Consider the following 21826-nt stretch of genomic DNA (forward strand, 5'->3'; position numbering starts at 1 on the left):
CTCTCTCCGTGGACATCGAGACATACAACACGGACAGTGGGACATCTGGACATACAACATGGACAGTGGACATCATGACACACAACACAGAGTGGGACATCATGAAACACAACACGGACAGTGGGACATCTGTACACGCAATACGGACAGTGGGACATCATGACACACAACACGGACAGTGGGACATCTGTACACGCAATACGGACAGTGGGACATCATGACACACAACACGGACAGTGGGACATCTGTACACGCAATACGGACAGTGGGACATAATGACACACAACACGGACAATGGGACATCATGACACACAGCATGGACAGTGGGACATCTGGACACACAACACGGACAGTTAGACATCATGACACACAACACGGACAGTAGGACATCTGGACGTTAATAAGTAGAGCATGGAGTATATCCAAATTGTGCATTGCATAAAATATCAACAAAATTGTACTTACGAACTAAATGATCCCGTGCTGCCTTTGTAAATTCACCTTTGCAGTCAGTACAATATCGATTTCATTCTTCATGATATGTCATGAATGGTAGGAAACTTGAAAACATTCAAAAAAGCGGATTTGCGTCTTCTCCCAATTTAGTATAAAATACATGAAATTGAAAATGTTTGTTTCCTTTTGACCCCAAAGAGCTCTGTTCCAAGCTTTCTGTTCAGAATCAGTTGTCTGCCGCAGTGACCTGCTCACAGATCAGCATCAGCGCGGCAGCACTCAGTCACATCTACTGTACCGCGCTGAACGCTTTCCTCTGGCGACCCCTTTTTCGCGCTTGCGACTCTTTGAAAGGCGCTCTCACACAGGAAGAATTAATAAAAACATTCGATTCTGGACATTAAAAATCAAAATCTACTTATGTTACCGCCCCCCGCCCCCCCCCCCCCCCCCCCTATAGTGGTCAACTTTATATCAGTGTAATCAGTATGATTTATTCTATTTTATTGTAAAAAGAACGGTTTTGTTGCATACATTTTGACCTAACGCAAATTTTAATCTAAATTCCGTGGCCTTCATCCCGAGAACAGGTAAAGGCGCAGTTGTATTGACGGCACAGTTCAGTCGACGCCAGCAAGCAGCCTTCAATTTGCACCGGGGGTGAGGAGGTGAGGGATGGGGTGGATGTGGGTGTTTGGGTGGGTGACATAAAACGTGTTTGTCTCGACACGTATCGTGCTGCACCGTGCCGGTGTAGTACTAGGATAGGACCCCCCCCCCCTCCCACACACACACACACAAACGCCTTTTTCACTGCCCACTGTAGTGGATTGGGCCCCCCCAAACTCCCACCCTACCCCATCGCCGCCACCACCACCCCCGCCCGGGGGGGGGGGGGGGGGGGGAGGAGGGTCGGGGGGGGGGGGGGGTTAGTATTATAGGACAGGCCTTTGTTGTCCTGTTCCTCCAGCCCCATTCCACACACTCACTCTATGTCCAATTCCATTGTATTTATCTTTCTGTTTTGATTTGTTTTTATTCTTTTAGTCGCACCCCCTCCCTTCTCCCCTCTCCCCAATATCCACTTTGCCCAAACAAACTCCGTTTCCTTTCCACTGGATTATCGTTTAGTTTTGTTTTGTTTTACCCCCCCCCCCCCCCCAATATCCACTTATGGTTTCTAATCAAACTGACAGAACCGATACAACATCAAGGGTGTAGGAGCTGTTTCAGCGTGAGTTTTGGAGTCCCCACTGGCTTGGAGTGAAGTCAGGCCTCCCGGTAGAATGACTCCATGGGGGTTAATTTGGGAGTGGTGGGGAGGAAAGGGGTTATTATGATATGTCACACCGGCTGGGCAGACAACAGGGTGTTCCCTTGAAGCCAGTGGCAGTGGGGGTTTGAGTGGTGGTGGTGGTAGTGGTGGTGATGGTGCTGCTCCGATTGTGTGAGGCAGGGTTCATATCAAAGACCCTGTCAGTCAGAAACGTCATGGCGGACTGCAGGATGTCCGCAGGAAGGAGGAGGAAGATGATGGTAGTGCTGATGGTGGTGGTGGTGGTGGTGGTGGTTCAGATTCTCTCTGAAGGGGTGTACGTCACTGTGCTGTGTGACCTGGGCACTGTGGTTCGTTCTGTCCGGGGTGAGTCTGTCTGTCTGTCTCTCACTCTGCCTATTCTCTCTCTCTCTGTCTCTGTCTGTCTCTGTCTTTCTCTGTCTGTCTGTCTGTCTGTCTCTCTCTCTCTCTGTAGTATTGTGTACGCATGCTATGACTTAAGTTGCATTGTGTAGTGCATGCGATGACATATATAATGCAGTATTGTGTAGTGTAGATCCTGTTTCAGGGCGGGGACTGGATGGAAAAAAAAAAGGAAAAAAGCGCGCCAGTGCTTATCTTTTATCCTCGAAAATAAAGAATTTTGTCTTGTCTTATCCTCTCTCTCTCTCTCTCTCTCTCTCTCTCTCTCTCTCTCTCTCTCTCTCTCTCTCTCTCTCTGTCCTCTCTCTCTCTCTCAGTCTCTTTCATTCTATTCTACCAAGACATTTGTATGCTCTCTGGTTCTCTCAAGATTGGATTACTGCAACTCTCTTTTGGCCGGCCTTCCCAAATATCTGTTAGACAGACTCCAACGAATTCAGAATAACGCTGCCAGACTCATTTGCAGAGCTTCTAAATTTGACCATATTTCTCCTCTCCTTCAGTCTCTCCACTGGTTGCCTGTCTCTGATCGAATAGACTATAACCTATCCACTCTGACCTTTTCTGCAGTCAACGGATCTGGCCCCAAGTATCTTTCTGAACTCATCCATATCTATACCCCGTCTCGCCAGCTCCGTTCTTCCTCTGATACTCGACTTCTCAGGATACCTCACGTCAGAAGTAATACCTATGGACACAGATCGTTTTCTTTTCAATCGGCAAAGACGTGGAACAAGCTCCCTGATAACCTCCGTCATTCTGATTCCCTCGCGTCTTTTAAATCTCGTCTCAAAACTCACCTTTTCCCTCAGCAATAAGTTCAATTGTGGCAGGTCCACTTCCTTTTCGTTAGCTGTGCTTGACTATGTGTGAAAACATATGTATGTGTACATAACTACATGCATCTATATGAATGTGTATTGTGTGTGCGTGTGTTTATGTAAATTTGTGCCTGCCTATGTGTGCGTATGTGTTAGGGTGGCTGTTAGATACACATGTATGTTAAAATGTATGTATGCAGTGTGTGTGTGTGTGTGTGTGTGTGTGTGTGTGTGTGTGTGTGTGTGTGTGTGTGTAGTCACATTTGGTGTGTGTATGTAACATAGATATAATGTTTTATGTTAATGAAAGCGTTTTTGTAAAGCACCTAGAGCAGATTTCTGGATAGTGTGCTATATAAGTATCCATTATTATTATTATTATTTCTCCCTCCGTCCCCTCCTCCCTGTCTCATTTTCCTCTAGCTATGTAGCGTTGTAAATGTCAAAATACTATGCCTGTAACAATGACTTATAATACGCATGCTGTATTAATAGTTGTATTTAGAATTATTTCTCCTTTTGTTTTTATCATTTTGCTGTTTCCCTTTTGAGGGCTGGATTACAAAGTTGTCTCGCTTACCCCTCATAAAATAAAATTTATTCAAACCAGTTCAAATCACTTCAGTTCAATTCAGTTCAGTTCTCTTTCTCTCTCTCTGACTCTCTCTCTCTCTCTCTCTCTCTCTCTCTCTCTCTCTAATGACTAATGATATATGGAAATATAATGATTTAGAACTGGTAACTGATTACTGTCAATCCAAAAATATCAATTCAAAAGTTTTTATCCCTTATATATCAGTTCCAGAAGTTTTTGCCTCTCTAATGTCCATGAAACAGTCAAATACCAAAGATATACATGAACTGGATAGCAAAATCATGAAGATTTCGGCACCAGTAATAACAGAGTCTCTTACCTACATTTATAATCTCTGCATTGATAAAAACTATTTTCCTGTATGTTTAAAACAGGCTAAAGTTTTTCCACTCTTCAAATCAGGCGATCCTTCTGATCCTTCTAACTACAGGCCTATATCTATACTATCGGTTCTTTCAAAACCACTTGAAAAGCATATCCAAAAACATATACTGTGTCACTTAAACAAATATCAATTGATTCACCCAGTACAGTCAGGTTTTAGAGAAAACCATTCTTGTCATACTGCTCTGACACAAATGATAGATAGATGGCTCTTAAATATAAATAATAGTAAATTTACAGGTGTTGTCTTCATTGATTTTGCTAAAGCCTTTGACGTAATAAATCACTCTCTTCTCCTTAAGAAACTTGCTTGTTATGGCTTAGCTAAGAATACTTTAAAATTTCTTTCTTCCTTCTTATCAGATCGACAACAACTGGTCTGCATTAAATCTTCCAAATCAACTTTTCAAGAAATATGGTATGGTGTACCACAAGGATCAATTCTTGGCCCCCTTCTTTTCTCCTTGTACATTAATGATTTGCCTCTTTATATCAAATCTAATTGTGAATTGTTTGCCGATGACAACTCCATACACTCCGACTACACATGCATTAAAGTTCTGACATCCAATTTACAAGACAGTGTGAACAGATTAGTTAAATGGACAGAACATAACCATATGTCTCTCAATGCTCAAAAAACTAAATGCATGTCTGTAACAACTCGACAGAAACGCCAGATAATGCCAACAATTTTTTTCAATATTTTCATTTCCAATGTTAAAATTGAAGAAGTCAAATCACACAAAGTTTTAGGTATTGTTATCGATAATGATTTATCGTGGTCTGAACATATTACTTATTTATGTAAAAGGATGTCTCAAAAAGTATTCCAGTTATCAAAAATAAAACACTTTCTAAATACACATGCCCGTAAACAATTCTTTAATGCTCACATACAGTCGATAATAGATTATGCTTCTACTTTGTGGGATTCTACTAGCGCTAATACTCTAAAACCTCTTGTTAGATTATACAAACGTGCTTTGAAATTAGTTTTATTAAAGTCAAGTTCATTAACTCCTAATGATTATAGGTCACTTGATATCCTCCCACTGGAGCTAAAACTAGAATATAATAAGGCTGTTTTTATGCACAAAATAGTAAGCGGCTATGCACCTCCCTCAATTATAAATAACTTCCCAGTAAATAACATAAGACATGTACATAAGTTGCATATACCTCGTCCAAATCTTGATCTTTTTAAGTCCAGCCTAACATACAGCGGGGGAACGTATTGGAATAATTTACCATCACGTGTAAAAAATATTACTAACCACAACAACTTTAAGCAAAATCTAAAATGTACCTATTCACAAAAATTGACGTCACCTGAAATCCAATATTGCTTTCGACAATTTGTGAGTTCCCTCTCACTCTCTCTTGAGTGGGTGCATTTGTGTACGTTTGTGTGTGTGTGTGTGTGTGTGTGTGTGTGTGTATTTCATGATTTTTTTCTTCTTCTCTTCTCTTCTTCTTCCTTTTGTGGAATGGCTTTGACTGGTGAAATAATGGTGTATTTGATTGTGTTTTGATTTTGTGCTCATTTTCGCTTTTTTAGCTTTATTCCCTCTTTAGGGCGAGGGCTGGATGTAAAAAAGCATGTTACTTGCTTATCTATTACCCTCGTTAATAAAGATTTTGTCTTTGTCTTTGTCTCTCTGTCACAGCCATCAAACTAAATGTGTACTATTGTTGGAACATAATCGTCACGCTGTTGCATAGTTTAGTTGTTTTAGAACAAATGTTAAAAGCCCTAGAAATAGTGTAGACCCGCCCGCCCAATTCAACATGTTATATTGGATCGGTGAGCTACCTTTATGTGTATAGTATTGTATCACTATATAGATCTATAGAGATCTATTGTTTAGGAAGAGTCCCGGTTAGAAGTCACTTTAGATATAAACGTAAAAATCTTTAGCCTAGTGTCAGAAGTTAGAGTTGTTCTGCAACTGTCATTGGAAAACAGTCTGTGTGGTTGTTGGAGCCTTCAGTCGTACTAGATTAGTTCTAGTAGGGTTCAGTTTTGACGTATTCTGTGTATATTCTAGCTTTAGACTCCCGAAACGGGGGAGTAACAAGTTAGGAGTGTTTATTAGCCTAATAATCCTAGTGCAAATCCTTGAGGAAGGATTTTGGATTCTAAGTGGGAACAAATTCGTCTGTCCTGTCAGTTACGTGTGTTCAGGTGGCGGGATTCTCCGGGCCGTGGGCTGTGCATTCAGGAGATTCCAGGGTACACTTTCTGTGCCCCATCTTGTACCCCATTTCCACTTACCATTTCCCTTACACCCCTGCTCCCCCGCTTCTAAAGGACTACGACCCTCTGCGATCTTTAGGAATCTACGCCTGTAAAGTAAACGGCCAGACTGTGGGTCAGCTATGGGGTGAGCTTCGGACAGGCTTTATTTTATTACATCAAGGCGGAACTGTGGATCAGCTTTTGGGGTGGGCGACAGAGAGACGTTTAATTTACATCGGGATGGGTAACTGGGTTAGCTTCGTGTTCTTTGTCAAATTGGGGTAGCTTCTTTGATCGTCATCAGCACTGGGAGGATATCACTTAACATCATTTAACATTGGGTTAGCATCAGTGGTTCGTCATCAGCATGGGATAGCATCAGTGTTTATCCTCGGCGTTCAGATCTGCTGGTTGAACAGTTGGACTCCAAAGGGAGTGGAGAATAATCATCGCGGTTTTACTGCGGACGCTAACCTGGTAAAAGAAAAGTGTTATTATTTGTATTTCCCTGGACAGTTCTTGGAGGAACTTGACATCACGATTATATTGTGGACACTATCCTGGTAAAAAAAATATATTAATTTTGTATTTCTCTGGACAGTTCGAGGAGGAACTTGACGGAAGACTATGAATTAATTTAGTGACCTATATAAGGGTCGAAGGACTTAGTTGAGCGAATGTGTATGAATGTGTGTTCAGAGTAGATGTATGATTGAGAGAGTGCAAGGTGCGTCGGAGTAGAGTAATATTAAAATTTGATGTTATGGGTGAATGAATAAATGTTTGTATGACTGGTCATTAAGCCCGTGTCGTTGTTGATATTTTGTATGTACGTCCATATCAATGTTCAGGGCAAAGGGGCATATCTTATCTAATGTCGCCTGTTTCTTTTCTTGACTACCCATCTCTAATTCCATAGGGTTCTTCTCTTCTCACCTCTTTAACTCACTCAGTACGGCCAGTCCTTTCTTCTCCTCTACACAGACCCCTCGGATGTCTAGTGGGTGTCTGAATGACCCAACCTTTAGCTTCCGTCGTCAGAATTGTGGTATTCTTTGTCAACATTCACCTCTTCAGTATAAGAGCCTTCCGCTTGCAATATTTTGATGATGGTAATTGGGGTGAAACCCTGTCAACGTCGTCTCTTTCGCCGTTTGTATGGAGAGAGTTAAACCTCGTCTGTCCCCTCCAAACTATCCTCTCCTCATTAAATCTGCCTTTCTGACAGTCTGTCTGTCTCCCTCTCTCTCTGTACCCAGATCTGACTGTTTTCAATGGGAAGGCTGCAAATACAGAGTACAGTGCGACTGATAATGATATAATTCCCCCATAGTCTTTATAATTTAAGTTTTTAATGCCTGTTAAAATGTGTAATGTCTAAACACTTATCATTTTTTGTTTAAAAAGTCTTTTTTTGGAACATGTCACTATACAACAGATATCGATGAATAGGACAACAAGAAAATCTTATAAAAAGTCCTGTCCTGATACATGTGTATTAAACATGGAAACGAAAAAAAACACACAAAAAACAACAACAACAAAAACACAAAACAAAAAACAAAACAACGAAAAAAACCCATTAAAACCAAAAAAAAAGAGAAAAATACATAGGCATTTACAGTCAGGCAACCAAACACTCAAGCACAAATTAATGCACACACAGACATACACACACAATCATCACACTCATCATACATATCCCATGAAAAGCCAACATAATGCACTGGTGTCATATCACAATACTTAAAAACCCTATCACAATACTTTAAACTATTCCCGGTATCACAATAAACAAAAAGGATATCGCAATAACTGAAAATTCACTTCCAATTCTTTGCACCGGTCACACACGTCACAATACAATAAGAATCTACAATTTAAAATAACACACGAAAAGGTGCAAGTGGAGCGTCGGCCTAGTGGTAATGCGTCCGCCTAGGAAGCGATATGATCTGAGTGCACTGGTTTGTATGTATACTGAATATGTGACGGATGTCATCATAACTAGAAGATAAGACGTGAACATACATGAATTTTGAACAAAACTGAGATAAATAAAGTGAAGAAAATGAATAATGAATGTGTGGTGGAGAAAGAAGTCAATAGAGAGAGAACGAGAAGTATCAACGCTGGGGCACAGCAAGACTGAACTTGGCCGACAACAAAGTGGCAATGGCCGACCGTCCCGCGGGGGAAAAAGAAAAGCAGCCAAGCATGCCATTATGTTTTCATATAATGAGCTGGCAAGTGAAAAGGCAGCACTCTTTCAGGCACAAGCACTTACATGTATGCATACAGACAGGATATTACTCATCGTTAAAAACCTTTGAAGTAAATGCATGCAAACATTTATGGGAATTGTCTGAATTAGGGATCGAATCGTTTCGCTTTGAGTGATAAACTTACGAACAGTTTCAAAGATGCTGACATTTATCTCAAGACTAAAGGAGGTGTTACCAAATAGTAAGTTATGTACAGTGATAAGTTCTTGTGGGAGATTATGAACAGTGTTTGTTCTATGTATGTTGTGGTTCGGGCAGTACAATAGAAAATGCTCAGCTGTCTCTTACGGAAAATTGCAAGCACAGGATGGATCATTCCTTATATGTCTATTATACAGGTCAGAGTTTAATTCGCTCATACCAAGTCTCAGACGACAGTGAATAATTTGTTCTTTTCTTTTACCCAGATGATAATATGGCGGGACTGTAGTGTCTGTAGAGGAAAGGTAGTTTTCGGTTGACTGAGAGTCTTGGTCTGTTGAACAGAAAGAGGAAGGGTGTTCCAAATAGCCGTGGCTGAAGGGAAAAAAGATCTGTTGAAAATGTCAGTGTGTTGTGGAGGGACGATTCGTTCAAATGGTCTTCGCCTGTGGTGTGGGTTTACTGTTGACACGATAGGGGGCAATAAATGGGTAAGGCCTACACAACTTAAAAGGGAGATCGGCCGATACTGAGGACAAATATTGTTGATAATTTTAAAGTATATTATTGTCTTATGTCTACGACGCCTTTCTTTTACTGAACAGATTCCTGATTCTGCAAGCAATTTATCGTGGCTAGTACCACGTACGGTACCAGTAATAATACGCAGAGCGTAGTAGTAGTAGTAATAATAGTCTTCAGTTTAACGTCTTCCACTTTAAGTGATATTAGACGCAGAGCGTCTAAGTGTAAGTCTTCCAACATTTTACATTGGTACTGTGCGCAGTTGCCCCAGATTATATCAGCACAGTCAAAGATTGGGATGATGAAGGATCTATACATCGTTTCCAGAGCCCCCCTGGTCAGCTTGTACTTAAATGAACGAAGACAGTTGATCAGTAACCCAGCCTTACTAACGATACTATCTATGTGGTCACCCCACTTACAATTGTTTTGCAGAATTACCCCTAGGTGCTTGTGTTGATTGTGTTGTGGTAAGTTGACACTTCCAAAAGTTAGGTCGTAGCAATCTACGTTTCCCCGGAATACATTTAGTAGTTCTGTTTTAGATTCATTAATTTAGCTTTCCATGTATTTGCCCAAACGTCTATTCTATTTAAGTCAGTTTGAAGGGTTTCTTTTCTCGTGACAGGGCTTCTCATTGCAAGAGACATGCTCGTGTCGTCAGCAAATATTTTGATATCAGAACTAATACTACAGACTATGTCATTTATATAGACTAGAAATAACAGTGGACCAAGAACAGATCCTTGTGGTACACCCTGATGAAGTTTTAACTTAACTGACTGTGCACCTTTGATTAGAACTGACTGGTACCAGTCTGAGAGATAATCTCGAAACCAAACCAAGAGTTTGCCTCTGATACCAGCAGCTACCAGCTTAAGTAAAAGGCCCCTGTGCCACACACGATTGAAAGCTTTAGATATATCAAAAAATATTGACTGAACAGGAATACTTTTATTGTAGTTATTTACTAAGTTGTCATAGATGATAAGAAGTTGGTTGATTGTCGAGTCACCATGAATAAACCCTGATTGTGCTTCCGAAATCAGGTTGTCATCCCTTCGCACTGGAACGCTTCCATCCACTTTCAAAACTGCAATCGTCCGGCCTCTCCTGAAGAAACCCAACCTTGACGCAAACATTTTGAAAAACTATCGACTAGTTTCTAATCTTCCATTCATGTCCAAACTCCTTGAAAAAGCTGTCCTCAAGCAGCTCAACAACCACCTTTGTTTCAACAATCTCATCCACCCATATCAGTCTGCCTATCGCACTGACCACAGCACCGAAACCACTCTCCTCCACATTCTGGACAATCTGCTGATAGCGTCCGACTCAGGAAAAATTTCCCTTCTTACTCTTTTCGACTTGTCAGCCGCCTTTGACACGATAGACCATTCAATCTTCTTTTTCGTCTTCATTTTACATTTGGTATCAACGGCACTGTTCTAAACTGGTTCAAATCTTATCTCACTGATTGATTCCAGCCTGTCATTGTTGATCATTTCCAATCTGAACCCGTTAAAATCGAACATGGAGTCCCACAGGGATCTGTTTTAGGCTCAGTGCTCTTCACACTGTACACTGCTCCTCTCGCTGAAATTATCAACCGCCATAATATCAGTCATCATTCTTATGCTGATGACACTCAACTCCAGAAGAGTGATACCCCTGAAAAATTGTTGTCGCTATTGCAAGAAACATCCAACTGCTTCCTGGATATTCAAAACTGGATGACTCGAAATAAGTTACAATTGAACGCGGACAAAACTGAAGCAATGATCATAGGAACTAAACAAAAACTGTCTTCCATCACAATTGACACAATCGAACTTGGCAGTACATCCATCCCTCTTTCCACGTCAGTCAGGAACCTCGGTGTTGTCCTTGACAATACACTGTCCATGCAAAAAAATATCAGTCAGACATGTCAGTCCTGCTACTGTCAACTGCGGCGCATCAGTGCCGTCCGGAAATATCTTTCCACTGACGCAACATCTATACTTGTCATTTCTCTCATTCTCTCTCGCCTTGACGACTGTAACTCTCTATTGTCTGGTTTGCCTGCTTCATCCATTCAGTGCCTTCAGCGCATACAAAACTCTGCTGCCCGACTCGTCCTCCGAAAGAAAAGATCTGAGCACATCACTCCTCTTTTGCAACATTTCCACTGGCTCCCTGTCTCACACCGAAAAAAGTACAAGATCAGCACTCTATGTTATAGATGCATTCACAAAACTGCCCCTTCCTATCTCTGCGGCTGCCTTCACCTCTACACTCCATCTCGCTCACTACGATCGGCTTCGGATCCACTCTGTTTACGCATACCCAGATTCAAACACTCGACTGTTGGCCGCCGTTCTTTCTCTGTCTCCGGACCTTGCGATTGGAATTAACTTCCTCTTTCGCTTCGTCAAGTCTCCACACTCAGCTCTTTCAAGGCGGGCCTTAAAACCCACCTCTTCCCAAAATAGCCTCCCTTGCCTGCCCTTCCTTGTCTTTAGTTTCTACAGTTTTAGAGTTATGCATGCGTGTGAATGACTGGTGCGAAAGCGCTTTGATTTGTCTCTGCACAAGATTCAGCGCTATATAAATACCATTATTATTGTTTATTATTATTGTTGGATGTAAGAAAGTTGTAAACATATTTGTACACACATCTTTCAAAGACTTTTCCTACACAACTTAAAAGGGAGATCGGCCGATAATTAGTACATTCATCTTTGGTTCCTTTTTTATGAACTGGTGTAACATTAGCTGTTTTCCAAAGTTGTGGAAATTTGCCTTCGTCCAAGCATCGGTTAAAGAATGTGCTGAGTGGAGCAGATATGACATCAGCTGAAGTGACTCATAATTTGTTATGAATTAGGTCAGGGCCAGATGCCTTTTTTGTATCAAGATCATCAATAATGGTTTTCACTTCAAGAGCTGTCAGTGTTATTTCTTCTATCTGTGTCGATTCGTTGTATACTACGTATGGAAGAGAATCGCCTGTATCTACTAGTTTACACTGGTCTATAAAAAAAATTAAAAAAAATCATTAAATATGTTTGCTTTATCTAGACTGGAGTCGTATGTTTTTCTGTCCACGGTAAGTGGGGGTATATTATCAGAATCTATACCTTTTTTTCATAAATTGCCTTACTATTTTCCACCAATCTCTTTGTCTAAACTGATCAACATCTAACACTTTGTCACTTAGCTCATCGTAATACTCTAACTTCCTTTTCCGTACCTTATCCACTACTTCATTTCTCACATTCCGGAAACTTTCCCAGTCACCCTGTTGGTTCGTTCTCTTGGCCTTTCTGTGGAGTTTATTTCTTCTCTTAATAAGTCTTTTTAATTCGTTATTGAACCAACTGGGGCGTACTGTTACAACTTTACATGGCATGCACTGTTTTGCTGCTAACAAAAATCTGTCGGTAAAAAATTCACAAGCACCATCTACTGTGTTATTCATAAATATTTCGTTCCAGTTTTCGTTCCTTAATAATTCACAGAATTTGTTACGGTCTAGCGTATCATAACCAAATATTGTTCTCTGGAAAGTACTGTGCTTATGTACAAGAGGTTTTAAAATTACACATGGAACACTATGGTCGCTACAAAATGTAGGCAAGACTTCAGTGGATTTAATCATGTCCGGACTTTGAGTAACAATTAGATCTATGCATGTCCTAGAAGTGTCTGTGATTCTGGTAGGGGAATTAGTACATTTGTTTAAGTTGATAGCGATTTAAGATATCTGTTAGATGCTTAGTTGGGTTAGTTTGTACGTCTACATTGAAGTCTCCTAGAATAATAAATTTTGTCATTGTTCTGTCAGCTTTCCTAATACTATCATTTATCAAGTTCCAGTAATCAACATTTGCATTAGGGGGATGATAGAATGACCCAACAAGTAAGCTCTCTTGGTCAATCTTGGTTTCAATCCATACTGCTTCAAGAGTATCAACATACAGGTCAGGACGAGGTTTAAGATACAAGTAATCTTTTACATATATGGCAACCCCACCATGTGGGTCATTGGGTCTGTAATGTATTTTGTATAAACATGTCAACATTGAAATGCATGGCAAAGAAAAATAACATAACAGATAAAATCAAGTGTTCATTTCTAGTAGCATAAATTAAAAGATAAAATGGGATGGTTGCTGCCTTGTTTAAGAAGAACAATTTTTTGTGCAGCAGACTGGCTGTGCCTTTGAACAGTCCAATCACAATTCTGTAAACAGATATATCAACACCCATTTAGGTTATTGAACTGACAAGGTTGAGAAAAAGCAAAATCGTGATTGGAGCGCCATTTGTCCTTTGATTGTACTCGGGAATTAACAGAACATCACCTCTCTCTCCAGAAATATCCAACACCACACTAACAGAAAAGACAAGTACAGAACTCATTCTGAAAATAATAGAACAAGTAAAAACGATTAAGAAAGGTCTAATCAAAGTCCAGATCAAGCACACACGTTCGATTACCCAGTGTAATCGACGTATGGACTCTGGTCAAGGCTAATAACAAACATGACCGAGCTCCCCATTGGTAATTTTGATAGTGTAGCTGTGGTATCCATGTTATAACATACAAGGCACACTCCGCAGGTAAATACTTAGTCATGCCTACGCGTATGCAGTACATTGAAACATTTTTAGGCATGGACCCACGAAACAGTCTGTCATGAATCGAACTGTCATGAATTAAAACACAGATCGCATGCAGTGGACATACAGAGCCACAGTATGATCGTAAGAGGGACATCTCTGATCATTTTTACATTTGATTATCTCATCGTAGTAGTTCCAGACGAGAGCTTCTTTATCAAAGTTGGGACAGTGATGTTGTACAATTGATCAATGTGGTCAAAATTTGTACAGTTGATATAGGTTAAGAGGAAACACGCGACAATTCATGGTAACAATGCCCATAGCACTGGATGATTTGAATGTTAATGAACAGTTTTACAGCAAAATAGGTGAAAAGGAGCCATATGACTTGGTAAACAATGTCAATGGACTGATTGATTGAATGTTCATGACGAATATCACAGTAGATTAGGTGAAGAGGAAATATGCGACACAGTAAGAACTGCCGTAGCACTGTTTGACTTGATGGTAATGAAGAATTGTGCAGTGAATTAGGTGAAGAGGAGCCATAGCACTGGTCGATGTGAATGTTAATGAAGAATTTTACAATAAAATAGGTAACAAAGAAACATACCACTGTGTGTGTGTGTGTGTGTGTGTGTGTGTGTGTTTGCGCGCGTGTGTATGTGTGCGCATTGGTGTGTGTGTGTGTGTGTGCGTGTGTATTGGTGTGTGTGTGTGTGTGTGTGTGTGTGTGTGTGTGTGTGTGTGTGTGTTTCAGACTATAATCTCCGTGAAGATGCGCGAGCGGTGATGTCACGAAGAAGCGAGGTAAACCAACGGGGATTCAGACACCATGTTCAAGTCATAGTGACATTAATATTTCCTCTTGTATTCAAACCTTTCACACACACACACACACACACACACACACACACACACACACACACACACCGCCTTCTTCCCCCGCACTGCTCTATAGCTTGTCAACACTGTATATCCTGTCAACACCCACTGCTCTATATCCTCTCAACACTTTATATCCTGTCAACACCCACTGCTTTATATCCTGTCAACACTTTATATCCTGTCAACACCCACTTCTTTATATCCTGTCAACACTTTACATCCTGTCAACACCCACTGCTTTATATCCTCTCAACACTTTACATCCTGTCAACACCCACTGCTTTATATCCTCTCAACACTTTTTAGCCTGTCAACACTTTACATCCTGTCAGCACCCACTGCTTTATATCCTCTCAACACTGTGAACACCCACTGCTCTATATCCTCTCAACACTTTACATCCTGTCAACACCTACTGCTCTATATCCTCTCAACGCTGTAAACACCCACTGCTCTATATCCTGTCAACACTTTACAGCCTGTCAAAACTCATTCCTTTACAGCCTGTCAATTCTAATTGCTTTATAGCCTGTGAACACTTTACAGCCCGTGAACACTCAATCCTTTACAGACTGTCAACAATTTGCACACTGTCAACAATTTGCACCCTGTCAACACTTTACAATCTGTCAACACCCACTTATTTGCAGCCTGTCAACTTTCAGATTTTCAACATGTCAATATTCCGCTTCAGGGCCTGTCGACACTCACTGCGTGACAGCCTGTCAATACTCACTGCGTGACAGCCTGTCAACAATCTCATAGCTTTACAGCATGTATCACACCACATATCATTATATCATCGCATGACATGACATTTTATCATCACATGACTTAACAATGCATCATCACATGGTATAACAATTCATCATCACATGGCAATGCAAGTGTATCATCTCATGGCATAACATTTTTTCATCTCATGACATAGCAATGTATCATCACAGGGCGTAACATTTATATCACCACATGGCGTAACATTGTATCACATAACATTGTATAATCACCTAACGTTACGTTGTATCATCACATGGCCCCAGCAATGTATCATTACATGGCATAACATTGTGTCATATAAAATTGCATCATCACATGACGTAACATTGCATCATCACATCACATGACGTAACATTGCATCACCACACCACATGACGCAACGTTGCGTCATCACATCACATGACATAACATTACATCATCACACCATATGACGTAACATTACACCATCACACGACATGACGCAACATTGCGTCACCACACCCCCTGACATATCATTACATCATCACATCACATGACGTAACATTACATCATCACATCACATGACGTAACATTACATCATCACGCGAGCTGCCCTCCCCCCCTGCTGCAGCTCCTGGGGGCGTACCTGAGGGAGCAGGGGTTGAGCGTGAGGGTGCGGGAGGTGGACTGTCGCAAAGTGCTGCATGGGCACAGCCAGGAGGTGGACAAGGCCAACGCCCTGGAGCGACAGCAGGTGCCCATTCCCACGGACGTCCACATCGGGCAGCTGGCGGGCAACTGCAGCGGCTTCCGGCAGCACTACGGCTTCCTGATGGACCCTCTGACACGCATGGAGGAGAACTTTCCCATCGCTTTCACTGTCCTGGCTTATAAACAGGCCTCGCAGGTAGGTAGGTCGGAGTGTGTGTGTGTGTGTGTGTGTGTGTGTGTGTGTGATATTTCCTGTTGCCTTCATTGTCCTGGCCTACAAACAGGCCTCACAGGTTGGGGATGGCGGTGGGGGGAGGGGGTGCGGGGAGCGAAGGGGGGCGGGGAGGGGAGGGGTTAGCTGAACCTTGACACACAAGAGGAGGAGATGTAGAGACTGGGAATGTAGGTTTACGTTGGAAAGAATTGAGGATGTGTTGGGTGTGGAAGGCTGATGACGGACGGATGTGTGAATGGAGAGATGTGTATGAGAAAGAGGGTCGGGGTAGGGGATGGGGGAGAGATGACTGGACAGGTGGTGGTCAGTCAACTAAAAATGACAGCTGAGTAGGGGTGAGTTTTTTTGGTTTTTTCCCCCCCCGTTTTTTGTTGTTGTTTTTTTAACAGGTGGTGGACCTGTTGAGAGCCATCTACAGACCCCAGAACTGGTACTGCCTGCACGCGGACCAGAAGTCCTCTGTCCACTTCCGGCAGGCAATGGAAGCGGTGTCCAACTGTTTCCCCAACGTCTTCATGGCCTCGCGTGCTGTGAAGGTCTACTGGGGCAAATTCAGCGTGCTGGAGCCCGAGATCGTCTGCCTGCAGGACCTGTGGACCAAGGGCCAGTGGGAATACGTCATCAACCTGTCGGGGCAGGAGTTCCCTCTCAGGACTAACTACGAGCTGGTGCGGATCCTCAAGGCCTACAAGGGAGCCAACGACGTGGAGGCGTTCGTTCCTGAGTGAGTTTTATTTTTCAAACGTGACTCCTGTGTGTGAAGTGAAGAACGTTGAGTTCTGTAAAGCTGACAGCCCTTCTGTGTCGCTTGTTCTATAAAACTGACAGTCCTTCTGTGTCATCTGTTCTATAAAGCTGACAGCCCTTCTGTGTCACGTGTTCTATGAAGCTGATAATTCCTCTCTGTGTCATCTGTTCTTTAAAGCTGACAGCCCTTCTGTGTCATTTGTTCCATAAAGCTGACAGCCCTTCTATGTCACGTGTTCTATAAAGCTGACATTCCCTTTGTATGTCATGTGTTCTATGAAGCTGACAGTCCCTTTGTATGTCATGTGTTCTATAGAGCTGACAGCCCTTGTATGTCACGTGTTCTATAAAGCTGACAGCCTTTCCTATGACATGCATTCTATGTAGCTGACTATCCCAATTAGGATGTATGTTACGTGTTCTATAAAACTCCTTTCTGTGTCATGCGTTCTGTAACGGTGACAGCCCTTCCATGTCACATGTTCTATAAAGCTGACAGCCCCTCTTTTGTCACGTGTTCTATAAAGCTGACAACCATTCTGTGTTATACGTTCTGTAAAGCTGAGAGTCCCCATGTATGTCACGTGTTCTGTAAAGATTAGAGTCCCCATCTATGTCACGTGTTCTATAAAGTTGAGAGTCCCCATGTATGTCACGTGTTCTGTAAAGATTAGAGTCCCCATGTATGTCACGTGTTCTATAAAGTTGAGAGTCCCCATGTATGTCACGTATTCTATAAAGTTGAGAGTCCCCATGTGTGTCACGTGTCCTGTAAAGCTGAGTCCCCATGTATGTCACGTGTTCTGTAAAGCTGAGAGTCCCCATGTATGCCACGTGTTCTGTAAAGCTGAAAGTCCTTCTATGTCATGCAATCTATAAAGCTGACAGTCCCCGCGCATGTATGAGGGAGGGAGGGCTGGGGCAATTGAAAGCAAAACTGAGGAAACTGGGTCAGACCACGTGGGCAGTGTTTAAAGTCTGTTCAGCATCACACGTTCAGTTAGCTTGTAGATGTGGCGTGAAGTTTGAAGAGTGGCTCCCAGCGGACGTGAATAAATAGTTATATTCATAAGGTCCATAAGTGGTCCCCTGTCTTTCAGTGCGTGACCCTGCTAACCAACCCCCGAGCTGTGGTGGTTGGTGGTGATGGTGGTGGTGGTGGTGGTGGTGATCTTACAGCTACAGGACGGTGCACTACCGGTGGCAGAGCTTCCTGCCGGCCCCCCACAACATCAGTCTCTACAAGGGCGGCGTGCAGGTGGTGCTCAGCAGAGGCTTCGTGGACTACGTGCTGCACTCGCCCACGGCCCGCGACTTCCTCCGCTGGTGCCAGAACACCAAGCACCCCGATGAGCACTTCTTCAACAGCCTGAACCATAACCCTCATCTACGGGTACCCGGTGGTGGGACAGGTGATGAGGAGGATGATAACAGCGACGACGACGATGGTGGTGGTGGTGGTGGTGATTATGTTCATGTTGATAATGATGGTGATGACGACGACGACGACGATGATGATGGTGGTGGTGGTGTGAAGGTAATGATGTTGATTTTGATAATGATGATGATGACGATGGTGATGACGATGATGGTGGTGGTGGTGTGAAACTAATGATGTTGATGTTGATAATGATGATGATGGTGATGATGATGGTGGTGGTGGTGGTGGTGTGAAAGTAATGATGTTGACGTTGATAATGATGATGATGATGACGATGGTGGTGGTGGTGGTGGTGGTGGTGGTGTGAAGGTAATGATGTTGATGTTGATAATGATGATGATGATGGTGGTGGTTAAGGTGATGCTGATGTTTATGTTGATGATGACGATGATGATGACGGTGGTGAAGGTGATGATGTTGATGTTTATGATGACGGTGATGATGATGATGATGATGATGGTGTTGATGACTCGACTATGGGCTGAGATATTCTGTGGGGTGAGTGAGGAGCTTGTGGATGCATCATTGATTTCCATATGTATAATCAAAGATGTATTGTATTGTATTGTTATCATCATCGTCATCGTCACCAACATCACCTTCACCAGTACTATCGTCAGCATCATCAGAGCTGTCTGTACAGAAAATAGCCGATCTTTTTTCGGTGGTTAGTTTGTTTTTTGTTTTTGTTGTTTTCTTGATCTTTTTTTTGTTGTTGTTATTGTTGTTTTCTTTATCTTCAATATTTGTGTGTGTGTGTGTGTGTGTGTGTGTGTGTGTGTGTGTGTGTGTGTCTGTGTCTGTGTCTGTGTGTCTGTGTATCTGTGTGTGTGTGTGATTGTTCATATCAGCAGTTTGTGGTAGTTGTCTCGTGTATATATGTATGTGTTGTTGCCAAGGTATGTTATTTTGCGCTAGTGTATGCATATTGTGTATGTGTACTGTCTCATATAAAGCGCTTGGAACCCATAATTATGGAGAGTTTGCGCTATATACGTCAGTACTATCTAGTTTGTGCCATATACGTACAATTCATTATTATTATTAGTAGTAGTAGTTGTTGTACTTTCATCATCATTAATCTGTACACTGGACAGGTCAGCGTCTCAGCAAGGGGTCCCGAGCCATTAGCCTCACAGTAGCCCGCCTGAAGGTCTGGAAGCCCGGCTACTGCCCGGGCCGGAAGTACGTCTGCCACGTGTGCATCCTGAACGTACGCGCCCTGCCCTGGCTGCGCACCCGCCTGGAGCTCTTCGCCAACAAGTTCTACGCCGACTACAGCCGTCTGGCCCTGCGCTGTCTGGCGGAGGACCTGCACAACCGGACTCGGGAGCAGGCTCTGGGAAGGATGGGCTTCGACGTGCTGCCTTACCAGCGTCAAACCTTCGTCAGGAACAGGCTGCCGGGGTGATTTGATTGGTTGGGTTGGGGGTGGGAGGGGGGTTGGGATGGGGGAGTGTGGAGGAGGGACGGGCGGGGGCTTGCTGTTGAGAAACGAAAGCATCATGACGCTTCGATGTGCTTCAGTCCCGATCAACGTCTGTCCTTCGTCATGAACAGGCTGCTGGGGTGATTTGATTGATTGATGGTGGGCGTGGGGATGGAGGTGGGGGTGGGGGGGTGGGGGGTCAAGCTACTACTAAATGATAATAATGATAATAATGGACAAGTTTCAAGTTTCACGTTTTAATTATCCTTTCACTCCTATTGGAGTATGGAGGATTACTGCAAAATAATCTTTTCATGCCCAGAACAAACATTTCCAAATACACAACAATGTCACATAAAAGTTGAGAAAACACAAATGTCTTTTAACTCCAAAAGTATAGCTAGGCAACATTTACAAATCTAATCATGTTACTTACAGCTAAAATGACTTTTTTGCCGCCTTTGAAAAATTAAAAACCGATTTTGGAGACAAATATTTTTTAGGAATATATCTATTTCGTAACTGATCATAATTGGGAGATTCCATTATAAAATGAAACTCATCACCAATCACAGACATGTTACAAACCTTACAAAGCCGTAACTCTCGTGGTATGCCTTTGTGTCTCCCTGTTTCTATTTCCAGTTTATGATTACTACTTCGAAATCTGAAGAAGCTGATGACGTAATTATCAGGCATTTGACTTATGTATTTTTCTCTACCAAATCCACTTTTGAAATTTCGATAAAACAAACATTTACTACTCGCCTCTAGAGCATGTCTCCATAGATTTTGAAAACTATCTCTCAAAGCAATGTTGACATTCTTGCAGAAAGATTCCCTCTCCAAGAAGAATTGAGCATCCCAAACACAGTCATACCCTGCTTCTATTAAAATTTGTCTGATACAACTCATCCATTTTGAAGAATAAATACCATTTCGATATAAGTCAAATAATATCAAATATATTTTCCCAGAATATTTTTCTGTGTTTGATATCACTAAGCTGGTCCAAAATCGAACTAATCTCATTTTCACTAACACACTAATTGGATAAATACCAGTTTCTCCATAAACAATTTGGATCATAGTATTTCTGTTCAGTTTGAACAAGCGTTTCAAAAATTTCAATTCTAATTTTTCAAGTATATCTACATTTTCATAACCCCATATTTCTGCATCATACAACGAAATAGGAACAATCATAGACTGGTCCAGAATGATATGTAAAGGTAAATCTTGATTTCTGGCTGACTGAAGTAACGAAAACATAGCTTTTTGGCCCTGTTCATAAATCACTTTTTTAGCTTTGTAAAAAGTTCCGTTTCTGCTAAATTCGATGCCAAGATATTTAAAAGAATCGACAACATCCAAACATGCATCACCAAACTTAAAAACAGGCATTAGCTTGTTTGTAGAATTAAATATCATCATTTTAGTTTTCTTTACATTGACCACTAGTTTCCATTTTAAACAAATTTGTGAAAAACATTCAGGGACTGTTGTAATCCTTCTTTCGTCTCTGAAAGTAAAACTGTGTCATCTGCATACAACAGTACAAATAATCGCATGTAATTTTCTAACTCTGAAATGTTAACATTCAATAAAAGATCAGCAGATGGGCTCTTATGCTCAGTCAAATACAACTCTAAATCATAGAGATACAGAGAAAAAAGCAAAGGCGAGAGATTTTCTCCTTGTCGTACACCCTTACAAATGCTAAAGAAATCAGATTTTTCACCATTTAAAAACGCACGTGACTTAAATCTATCATACATGTTCATTATGACCCGCAAAATTTTACCATTCACGCCTTCATGAACAAGTTTTTGCCATAACCCACTTCTCCAAACTGAATCAAAGGCTGCTTTTTTTTTAAAA

At 41.9% G+C, this 21826-nt stretch overlaps 1 protein-coding gene across 1 annotated transcript; it reads left to right on the forward strand.

The window, feature by feature from the left end:
- Nucleotides 1-2051: 2051 nt before the first annotated feature.
- On the forward strand, nt 2052-19927 carry LOC143280355 (beta-1,3-galactosyl-O-glycosyl-glycoprotein beta-1,6-N-acetylglucosaminyltransferase 4-like). The gene is made up of 6 exons (XM_076584990.1): nt 2052-2098; nt 14520-14569; nt 16014-16289; nt 16718-17052; nt 18255-18487; nt 19614-19927. The coding sequence occupies exons 2-6, from the start codon at nt 14552-14554 to the stop codon at nt 19925-19927; spliced, it is 1176 nt and encodes a 391-aa protein (XP_076441105.1). The 5' UTR covers nt 2052-2098; nt 14520-14551.
- Nucleotides 19928-21826: the final 1899 nt, after the last annotated feature.

This window comes from Babylonia areolata, chromosome 3 (assembly GCF_041734735.1).
Source record: "Babylonia areolata isolate BAREFJ2019XMU chromosome 3, ASM4173473v1, whole genome shotgun sequence".
In the NCBI taxonomy this organism is placed as follows: Eukaryota; Metazoa; Mollusca; class Gastropoda; order Neogastropoda; family Buccinidae; genus Babylonia; species Babylonia areolata.

What these genes read in the sequence shown, in the direction of transcription:
- LOC143280355 (XM_076584990.1), top strand. An exon ending in CTTATAAACAGGCCTCGCAG is followed by an intron (nt 16,290 to 16,717) that starts GTAGGTAGGTCG and finishes TTTTTTTAACAG; the next exon opens with GTGGTGGACCTGTTGAGAGC. An exon ending in GTGGAGGCGTTCGTTCCTGA is followed by an intron (nt 17,053 to 18,254) that starts GTGAGTTTTATT and finishes GTGATCTTACAG; the next exon opens with CTACAGGACGGTGCACTACC.